At 58.7% G+C, this 10984-nt stretch overlaps 1 protein-coding gene across 1 annotated transcript; it reads right to left on the bottom strand.

Moving 5' to 3' along the window:
• Positions 1-1432: 1432 nt before the first annotated feature.
• On the bottom strand, positions 1433-10449 carry TNNI1 (troponin I1, slow skeletal type). The gene is made up of 8 exons (XM_027774555.1): positions 10424-10449; positions 8475-8478; positions 6811-6852; positions 6176-6307; positions 4738-4827; positions 3565-3741; positions 2616-2725; positions 1433-1734 (listed from the first exon to the last, which is right to left on the bottom strand). The coding sequence occupies exons 1-7, from the start codon at positions 10432-10434 to the stop codon at positions 2618-2620; spliced, it is 564 nt and encodes a 187-aa protein (XP_027630356.1). The 5' UTR covers positions 10435-10449; the 3' UTR covers positions 1433-1734; positions 2616-2617.
• Positions 10450-10984: the final 535 nt, after the last annotated feature.

Here is a 10984-nt window from a genome sequence, read left to right on the forward strand (position 1 = left end):
GGAACCCGAAGATGCCAGGAGGCCTTTGGCTGGCCTGCTCTCTCCTCAGGCTAAAGGCTCGGGTGTGCTAAGTGGGCCCCGCCCTCCTCCCACCCTCTGCTCGCAGGTGTTTGCCTGGAGTCAGGCTCTTCACTGGGCAGGGGAGACTCCAGCGTGCTGGAGCACAGCTTACTGGCCCACTAGAACAGAGCTTGGCCCCAGGCCAGCAGGGGAGCCCAGTGCGGCAGGGAAGGGTGAGTTTCTGCGGCTGGCTGGGCGTGGAGCCTGACCCTGTCGTTCGTGGCACGGACCAGCCCTGTCAGGTTCTCCAGCTTCGAGGAGCGTGTGACGGGTGTGTCTGAGCCCCAGGAGGCACACGGTGGAAGTGGTGTTCTTTGCACACGCCTGCTTCTCTCTGCCCACTGAGTTGGTCATAGCAAGGGCCTCAGGTGCTGCCCACTCCCAGGTCCCAGGCTGCTGGCCCCCACTGCTGCCGTCCCTGCAAGGGGTTGGCGGGCTGGGCGTGCCCCAGGCAGCTGGCACTGCACTTTGCACCAGCTTCTGGCATTTATGGCCAATAACACAACAGGGTCAGAGGGCAGAACGAGGACTTGGCTGGCGGGAGGAAGTGGGGCTCAGCAGCCTCCCCTGATAACCAGTGCTGGGGCAGTCAGCAAGCCAAAGGGCCCTGGGCCTGGAACCAGCCACTGCCCGTGCAGGCTTAGCTCAGGAGTCACCACGACACCCAGCCACTGGCTCTCTCTGGCCCAGGACTTTGCTCTCGGCTCCCTGTGAGCTGCTTTCCACCGAAGGGGCAGAGCAGGGCTGCCGGGTTCCCCGTCCTACTCCAGCAGGCTTGGGATCCATCACTGAGATGGACAAAGGACCTGATCCAGAGGACAGACCACTGGCTGCCCTACCTTGGGGCAAGAATCAGTCCTGGGGTTCCCACCAGTGCAGGCATGTGGAAGGAAAATAATAGGACGGTGGACGACAATGGAGAGAGCCTGGGACAGAGGTGAGGGATGGAGCCACCTAGTGGTCAGGCTGGAGCACTGCAAGACGAGCCTCCGGGCAGGGCAGGGTTAGCAGCGCCTGCCCTGTGCCAGCACAGCCAGGTGAGAGTTGAAAGCACCTGACCTCCTAACCCAGATCAGTCAGAATCTCCAGCAGGCACCAGGGACAGGCCACTCAGGGCTTTGTGATTGGAGCGTCCTGGATGGAGAGGGGGTGCTGTGTGATGTCACTGGAGCTAGGCAGAGGGGCACCAGGGAGACCCTAGCAGACAGCTGCCAGTTCCTTAGCCTCACTTGGGTCCCAGCCCCAGACTGGGGACGTAGGGCCAGAGCCCGCACAGCCCCCCATCACAGACTCCCTGTCCCCGTCCTCCTGAGCACCGCCGTCAGAGCGACAGACATGACCAGGAAACTGGCTTTTTAATAAGGACGCTGCATGCCATGGCAGCAGGGAAGGGAGTGTCACGGGGGTGGAGGGAAGGTGCTCCCACTGTCTCCCCGCTCAGCTCACTAGGCTCCAGGTGGCCCGGAGCCCCGGGCACTTTGCTGCGGGCTGGAAACCCTTCCTGCTGGGCGGGGTTTGCACACACTCGTGTTCTCAGTCCCGTGTCTGTTCAACCCCAGCTCCAGAGGAGGGTGTGCAGGCTGGAGGGAAGAGGTGGGGCAGGGAGGGTGAGTGCGGTGGAGGAAGGAGCCCAGAGTCTGGAGCAGGAGCCCGGGCACGGTGCAGCAAGTCAGCCTGCAGGGACAAAGGCGGAGGCTGTAGTTCCCAGTGACCTGCCTGAGGTTTAGGAGCCCCTCATTCACCCACAGCACAGGCAGGCCCTGTGGCCTGATCAGCAGCCTAGGGGCTCCTAGAAGCCTCTGCCCAGCCCAGGGCTCAGGCTCCCCCACGCTGCTCTTGCCCAGCCCTGCCGTAGTCCTCCGAGGCTGGTCACCCCGCCTGTGTCTCCCTGCACCTCAGCCCTTCCTCTTTACTAACTCACTGGCCTGGCACTTCTTCAGAGAGCTGTTCCCCTCCTGGGAGGACCCCTGCTGCCTGCGGCCCTGTCCATCCCATCGCATGGCCCCTCTGTGGAGGGCTGAGGTGGTCTAAGGTACTGCGTCGGGTTCCTCCAGGTATTCCCTCGAGGACAGAGGATGGGAGGGCTCATCGCTGAGTGGCACCTCCCCAGGGGCAGGGATCGACTGCTGTCCTTTCCGGGGCACACACATAGAGGACAGCGCAGAAGGTATTTCAGCAAGCTCGGGTTTCCGAAAGAGCTGCCAGGACCTCAGGGGCCTTCCAGTCCGGTGTTTCTAAACTCGCGTGCATCACAGCCCTGTAGAGGGCGGCCCCACACACGGGGCTTCTGGTTCAGTGGTTCACGCCCGAGAGGATGCAGAGGTGGCTGGTCCCAGGAACATACTAGGAGAGCTGCTGGTCTAGTACAACCCCAGTTTTATAGATGAGGGGAACCTAAAGGGCCCCGAAGGAGAGACGATGTGCCCAGAGTCCCAGGGTCATTCGTGCGTGACTCCCTGCACCCCGTGGGCAGGGCTTCAGCCCTCACCCTGGAGTCCCTGATCGTCCCGTAGACTCCGATGGACCCAGAGGAGAGGGGGGTGGCCTCTAGGTACCTCTACTGTGAGGTCGGAGACTTGGCGGCATCGAACATCTTCTTCCGGCCCTCCATCCCAGACATGGCCTCCACGTTCTTCCTCCAGTCGCCCACCTCCACGGGCCGCTCCTGTGGGCAGGCCACACACATCAGAGACTCACCTGGCAGGAGGGGCAGCCAGGGTTCCCAACCCCCACCTCAAGAGAAATTGGAAATCAGCTTCTCAAAACGCTAGGAAACCCCGTGGGACACTCCTGCCCACCGGTAAGGCCAGGGACTCAGCTAGACAGGTGCGCGGGCCACACTAGCCCCCAGGAAGCAGGAGGCTGTGTGCATTGGAGTCCTGGGTGACTGTGGTGGTAACAGGGCCCGCTCCACAGCCTCACCTCACCTCTAGGCCCATGCCACCCTCCTGGTCTGATGCTCTGCAGCTCAAGGCCACCTCCTCCAAGAAGCCTTCCCTACTAATCCAGCTTTTTCCCAGCTCATCAGTATACTACCTGGCCCAGCTTCTTGGGCCAGACCATGTCCTGGCACCCTGTTCCTCACGGGTCCCAGAGACACCGTGCGCATGTGCTGAGTTCGGTTAACTTGGGGTGACGTGTTGCTGTGATTCAACGCAGGTCTCTAATATCTTCTGCGTCCCTATAACCACAATAAGGCACCGTCTCCCTTCTCTGTGGTGACAGAGGCATTGTCTCCCCGTCACCCCGAACACGTTTTCACATGCAGCATGGATTAATACTTTAGTTCTCAGTCCGGCTTTCTCTGAACCCGTTTCCTCCTCAGAGCAGCCTGAAGGAAGGAAGAGAATCTTTTTCCTTCTGGCATGGCCTCCCAGGGGCTCTAGAATGTTCTGACAGGCAGCCTGGACTCAGCAGGTGCGGCCAGGCCTGCCCCAGGCTGTGTGAGGGTGACAGGAAGGCCTGGCTGGGCAGAGGTAGGCAGTTCCAGGGAGGGGGCCTCACCTTCTCCGTGTCTTCCTTTTTCACAGACTTGAGGTTGGCCCGCAGGTCCATGGACACTTTGTGCTTGGAGCCCAGGAGGGCCCGCAGCATGGCGTCAGCTGAAACGCGGACCCGACGCAGGGGCGGGCGCTTGAACTTCCCACGGAGGTCGAGCACCTTCAGCTTCAGGTCCTTAATCTGCAGGCAAGAAGGGGCCAGGGCTCACCGGGAGGGAGCTAGCCATGAGGCCCTTCCTGAGGCTCTGGGCCACCAGGGTTCCAGCCAGAGCTACACCCAAACCCTCCGGCCTCTAGGCCAGACCCCCAGGACACTCACACCCACCCTTTGCAAAAAGCCACAACCACGTGCTGATAAATGGATGAAGCATTTGGAGAAAACCCTCACTGTGGCCTGAGTGACAGGGTGGCTCCACCAGGCTCAGACCGTGTCTGGAGAGAGGCTGCTTCCTCTGCCCCTGCAGCCTCTAGCCAGCTTCTAGCAAGTCACTCCCCAGTGAGCCCGCAAAGCTGCTCACAGCCCTGGCCCAGAAGGTCAAGTAAACCTGCGTCCTGGACCTCTGGAAGAATTTCCGGAAAATGCTCCCTTGGGAGAACTCTTGGGTGCTTATTGACCTGGCAGATCATTGTCCCCGGGGGCTGTGGGGAGCAGGGAGGTGCCTGTGCTCCTCCGGCCCTGCTTTCACTGTCTGGACAGAGGCCCGAGAGCTGCCCTCGCTTCCTGCTCTCCCCGCCCATTGGAGCAGGACTGGACCCCTTGAACGCCCACGCCCAGAGAGCGCTGAGCTCTGAGTGGGAGCCAGAGACCACCTCTGGGTGACCTCGGCCGAGCCCTTGGCCTCTCTGTGCCTGTGTTGTCATCCATAAGGCACCCAGCAGCCACCGTCCCACCCGCAGCATGCAGGGGGGATCAAGGGATGGGGGCACATGAAAGCACTTGGCAAGGCAAGATGTCACTAGCCGTTGCTGGGTGAGCGGTGTGGGTGAACAGGAGCCCTTGGCGGGAGGGAGGGCATTTGTGGACTTCGTGTGTGATTCCCCTCTCTGCCCGTCTCCAGCCTGACTGGGCTGGGGTGGAGGGGACCAGAGCGCCCTGCCCAGTGGCCACCTCCCAGGCCCTGCAGGGGCTCCTGTAGCCACATCAGACCCTAGTTGCGGCGCCCCGCCTCAGCCTCACCTCTCTGGTGTTGTGCAGGCACTTGGCCTCGATGTCGTACCGCTCCTCGTCCACCACCTCCACCTTGGCATGCAGCTCCCGGCACAGGTCCTGCGGGGGCAGGTGGGGCATGTCCGTCAGGCGGGAGACAGCAAGCAGGTTGATTGGCAGGGAGGGATCCCTCAGGTGGAAGGGGAAGAGCCATCAGCCTCCAGCCTCCCTTTCCTGCCTCCCAGCCAGCACCTTAGGCCCTCTCCCCAGGTCCTCTCCCCAGCCCCTTGCAAATCCCGGGTTCTGGGCAGGAGATGGGACAGACTCCTTCACCCTGAGGCTCGGGAAGTGCCCTTTGTAAAAGCACTTTGTTTATTCCTATCTGTGAATGCTTGTTTTTGTTTTGTTTTGTTTTGTTTTGTGGATTTTTTTTTTTTGAGAGGTTTTTCCTATAGAACACATGTGCTCTCCAGAAAGACAGAGAGAGACAGAGAGACAGAAAGCGAGAAATCACCCTCCAGGGGGATGGCCATGCCACAATCCCTTCACCTCCATTCTCCTCTCGGGATGTTGGGCACGCACGCACACACACCTGGTGTGAGTTTAAACCACTGAATCCAGGACTCGAACCGCGGTCAACTACATGGGAGGCCAGCGACATAGCCATTATGCTAACTGCTGGTCCCAAATACTTATTTTCTTAAGAAATGGTTTTCTGGGACCAGCAGATGGCATAATGGTTACATCACTCGACTCCCACATAGTTGACCACAATTCAAGTCCCGGACCCGGCGGCTTAAAACTCACACAGGGTGTGTGTGCGTGCATGCCCCAAATCCCAAGAAGAGCATGCAGGAGAAGGGATTGCAGCATGGCCATCCTCCCTGGGGGGTGATTTCTCGCTTTCTGTCTCTCTGTCTCTCTGTCTCTCGGGCAAGCTTGTGCGCCCAATAGCAAAAGCCTCTCTCTCAAAGAAAAAGAAAAAAGAAATGGTTTTCTTATGATAAAAAAGCAATCTTGATCTAGTGTAGGAATTTTGATAACTAGGTAATAAACAAACACAATAAATGAATAGTAACTAGTACGCCCGCGACCTGGAAGAGACCACTGGCGATGTTTCGCTTTCTCTCCTTCCAGTCTCTTCTCAGCGACCACTGGCATTTGAGCACTTACCCGTGTTTTACAAACGTTAGAGACCGGCATCAGGGGAAGGGCGGGCAAGTCTCTGGAGACAGCCTTCCCCTGTCCTGGGCCCCAGCTCCAGCTATGGCACTGACTGGTATGCTGAAGCTGGTCCCTGCCTTGGCTCCACCTGTGCCAGTCACTGGCCCCTCAGCACCCACTTGCCCTGCCTGTAAGATGGGATCCGACATGACCACCTCCCAGGCAGTCACACAGTGGCACGAGCCCGTGGGACCGTGGGAGGGAAGAACCCACGGGAACTCAGCCGCTGCCCTGCCGGGCTCACCTGCAGGGCGCTGAGGGACAGGCCGCGCGTCTGCAGCGAGGGGATGCGCTCCGCCAGGTAGCGTGCCTTCTCAGCCTCGCGCTCCTCGTGCTCCTGCTCCCAGCACTCCTTGGCCTTGGCCAGCATCAGGCTCTGGACAGGACAAAGGGCTGAGCCAGGCCGGGCCTTCGCGTTCCCCGCCCGGCCTCAGGGAGTGCGCGAGAGGTAGACGGGGCCAGGCGGGGCCAGCTCTGACTCAGGTCCCTTGGAGAGGAAGCATGCATGGGGCTGTGGGCAGGCGGGTGTGAGGACGCTCCCAGCGGCCAGGTCTCCCTCACAGTCTCTCATGCCCCCTCTGTCTGCTTTGGTCCACAGAGCTCCACAGAGAGAAGCACGAACCAAAATAAAGCGAGCCCCTCTGCCCCCACGAGTAGGCTCCCCCTGGAGCTGTCGCCGCCTCCTCTCAGGACCCCAAGACGTGCCAGGGTCCACATTTGAGGCTCCCACCACCCACTTCCTGAGCCAGCCATAGCTCCATAATGCCCCCTCCTTCCCGGCTCTGGTGTCCTCCCTTACCCTCCCAGGGCCCCCACACCCCCTGGAGCCTGGCACCCCTGCCCCCCGCCGGACATGGCCCGAGCCAGCACCAACCTCACCTTCAGCATGAGTTTGCGGGAGGCGGTAATCTTGGATTTTCTCTGAGAACAAGAAGGAAGAGAGGTGAGGGGGAGGCTGCCTGGAACCTGGTCCAGGCCAGGGTTAGTGCCAGCGGCATTTACCATCCCTACCCACGATCCTCTGCTGCCTTAGTGTCTGTTCTCTCTCTCTCTCTTTTTTTTTTTACAATATTTTTTTAAATTGTATTCATTTATTTATTCGTTAGTTTATTTCAATTGGACCAGAGAGGGACAAAGAGAGAGAGAGAAGGAAAGCAAGCCGCCAGGTCCAGGACTCAAACCGCAGTCGGCCATGTGAGAATCCGGCGCTTTTAACCACCACGCCACCTGCTGGCCCTGCCTTAGTGTCTCTTAAAGGCTCATCTCGGGACCAGCAGGTGGTGTGGAGGCTAAGGCTACTGGATCTTGGGGCTGGTGGGTGGCATGTGGTTAAAGACACTGGACTCCCACATGGCCAACCATGGTTCAAGTCCTAGACCTGGTGGCTTGCTTTCTCACTTTCCCTCTCTCTGATCAAACTGGAAAATAATAATAATAATATTTATTTTTTAAAAGTTAACAAAAAAAAGTTACTGGCTCTCACATGGTGAACTGCACAGTTCAAGTCCTGGACCTGGCGGTTCACATGCTGGTCCCAGGTACACATGTGCCCAAAATCCCAAGAGGAGAATGAAGAGAAGGAATTGTAGCACGGCCATCCTCTCTCCTTCCCTCTCTCTGTCTCTCTGTCTTTCTGGAAATCACCTGTCTATCTCTCTGGTGATCGCCCACACTCTATAGCAAAAATTTTAAAAAATAAAATAAAAAAATAAAAGCTCATCTTGGTGATTTAGCCCCTCCAATTCAGAGCCCACTGCAGCCAGCCCCTTTGACCGGGGGCTGAAGCCCTCATTTTCCATTCTGGTGCTGCTGCCGGCATCCTGCAAGGTGCTGTATGGGATCACACCCTGGGAAGGTTTTACTGCAGTCTTGGTTCCCCACCATTGGAGAGCTAACAGCCACATCTTCTGACCATCAGTCAAGGGGACTCACTTTAATATGAGCCTCAGCAAGATAGAAACTCATTGGAAAGGTACATATTCAGTTCTCACCAAGGCTCTCCAGGCCAAACGTCCCCTCCATCAGCGTGGCAAATCCCCCCAGCCACCCCTGAGTCCTCAGCCCTGTCCCTGCACCCACACACACACACTCTGGCTGTACACGGGGATGTGTGAGGGGCAGCCAGAGTCAGGGTTATCTCAGGCCGGAGGAGAATCCAGGGTGTCAACATCTGGTCTTTGGGCGAGGGTAGAATAACCTGTGGCTGCCCTCCCCTGACCCTGGCTTTGCACAGGACTTTGCAAGGAATAGGGTGGTCCCCCAGAGCCGAACGAGCTCTCAGAGCAGGTGAGGGATAGCTTGAGCTCAGTGAGAGTGTGGCGTCATACCCAGCCCTGGGACCACCTTCCAGTGACACTATGAATGGGGCCCCAGCTCCCTGAGACCTGGGAAGTCCCACAGTCAGAATCTCATTCAAGGCTTTTATCCCCAGAATCCCCCACCTCCGGGGCCTTGACCCAAACTCTGTCCTCCCCACCGATGCCCACCCCACTTTCACCAGTCAGAAGCATTCACCAGGACAGGGACACCCCAAAGAGGCTTACCTCGCTTCAGGCATCCATCACGGGAGGAGGGAAAGGGCAGAATACAAAGTAAGTGTGAGCAGCGAGTTAGAGACCCAGCGGGGCCGACTCAGGGAGGAGGGCAGGTGACCGTCATGTGGAAAGAAATCAGGCACCAGTTAGAGACAGTACAGGGCACCCTTACTATGGAGTACCAGGTATCCTTATTGGGAGGTACTGGGCGTCCTTACTGGGAGAACAGGGCATCCTTACTGGGAGGTACTGGGCATCCTTACTGAGAAGTACTGGACATCCTTACTGGGAGAACTGGGCATCCTTACTGTGGGGTACTAAACATCTTTACTGGGAAGTACTGGCTCCTTACTGGGGGGTATGGAGCACCTCTAATGGGGGGTACTGGACAACCTTACTGGGAGGAAATGGAGCATCCCTACTGGGAATTACTGGCATCCCTACTGGGGGGTACCGGGTGTCCTTGCTGGGGAGTACTGGGTGTCCCTACTGGGGGGTACTGGGTGTCCTTACTGGAAGTACTAGATGTCCTTACTGGGAGGTACTGGGCATCCTTACTGGGAGGTACTGGGCATCCTTACTGGGAGTACTGGGCACCCCTACTGGGAGCAATGGGCATCCCTACTGGGAGGTACTGGACGTCCTTACTGGGAGGTACTGGGCATCCTTACTGGGAGTACTGGGGACCCCTACTGGGAGCACTGGGCATCCCTACTGGGAGTACTGGGCATCCTTACTGGGAGTACTGGGCACCCCTACTGGGAGCAATGGGCATCCCTACTGGGAGGTACTGGACGTCCTTACTGGGAGGTACTGGGCATCCCTACTGGGAGGTACTGGACGTCCTTACTGGGAGGTACTGGGCATCCCTACTGGGAGGTACTGGACGTCCTTACTGGGAGGTACTGGGCATCCCTACTGGGAGGTACTGGACGTCCTTACTGGGAGGTACTGGGCATCCCTACTGGGAGGTACTGGACGTCCTTACTGGGAGGTACTGGGCATCCCTACTGGGAGGTACTGGACGTCCTTACTGGGAGGTACTGGGCATCCCTACTGGGAGGTACTGGACGTCCTTACTGGGAGGTACTGGGCATCCCTACTGGGAGGTACTGGACGTCCTTACTGGGAGGTACTGGGCATCCCTACTGGGAGGTACTGGACGTCCTTACTGGGAGGTACTGGGCATCCCTACTGGGAGGTACTGGACGTCCTTACTGGGAGGTACTGGGCATCCCTACTGGGAGGTACTGGACGTCCTTACTGGGAGGTACTGGGCATCCCTACTGGGCGTACTGGGCGTCCTTACTTGGAGGTACTGGGCATCCCTACTGGGAGGTACTGGGCATCCCTACTGGGAGTACTGGGCTTCATTACTGGGAGGTACTGGGCATCCTTACTGGGAGGTATTGGGCATCCTTACTGGGAGTACTGGGCATCATTACTGGGAGGTACTGGGCTTCGTTAGTGGGAGGTACTGGGCACCCCTACTGGGAGTACTTGGCATCCCTACTGGGAGTTACTGGGCACCCCTACTGGGAGTACTGGGCTTTGTGAGTTGGGAAGGAGTGGTGGGAGGTTGGGGAGCCTGGACGTTGGTTCTAGGAGCGTGAAAGCGGTCATCCCTGTGCTGTGGATACATTCCCAGGGCCTTGTTCGTTTCCTGGGCCACCGTGACACCAAAGCCTGGCACGTGCAATCCTTCCGCTCAGCACAGACGGGGGGGATTCTGAAAATCAGGTCTTGCCGGTGACTGAGTGTGAGTTGTGCTTAAAGTCCGGGAGGACTCGTGGCTCTGGGAAAGCCGTCACAAGAGGATCTGGCACTCAGGGCTGTCCTGTTCTAGGAGTTCGTCACCCAAGGAGCTGAGGGGTGAGCGAGGTGGCGCCTCCACAGTGGGGCTGAAGTCCACGGCAAAGGTGCTCGCCTGCCTGGGGCCCTGGGTGGGGGCTACTTACACTTCCGGCATGGTGGCGTTCGGTGGCACCTGAGGACACAGAGGAATCACGAGTGAGAGTTGCCACTCCTGCCCGCACCCCACTACCCCACTGGGCCTTGGGATTTGTTCAGCAGCCCAGCCTGGGGGAGAGCAGATCACAGAAGTGGAACACCGACCCAGGCCTCAGCAGGCAGGACGGGAAAGGGCATTGGGCAGCACTGCGAGGACCCCTTCCCTGCCCGCCAGGCCGAACCGGACACAGCTCACGGAATACCAGACACACCTCGTGCGACCTGCAAGGCCTAGCACACTGACTAGCTGGCCCTGCCCAAGAAAAGCTTGCCAACCTGTGGGGACCTGGCTGAAGCATGGGAAATGCGGAAACATGGTTGGAAAGTGAGAGCAGAACTCACTTCTGTGGCTTGGACAAACTGAGCTCAGACTTAGACCTGTGGTGAAGGGCTGGTCACTCAAGGGCTCCCAGAGTACATGTGACAGGTGAATGCAGCAGAGGGGAAGCCGGGGATGCGGGGAGTCGCCACTTAGCACTACTCCAGGGGGCGCCATCCCCACATCGTGC

This window comes from Tupaia chinensis, unplaced genomic scaffold (genome assembly GCF_000334495.1).
Source record: "Tupaia chinensis unplaced genomic scaffold, TupChi_1.0 Scaffold000453_2, whole genome shotgun sequence".
NCBI classification, from domain to species: domain Eukaryota; kingdom Metazoa; phylum Chordata; class Mammalia; order Scandentia; family Tupaiidae; genus Tupaia; species Tupaia belangeri.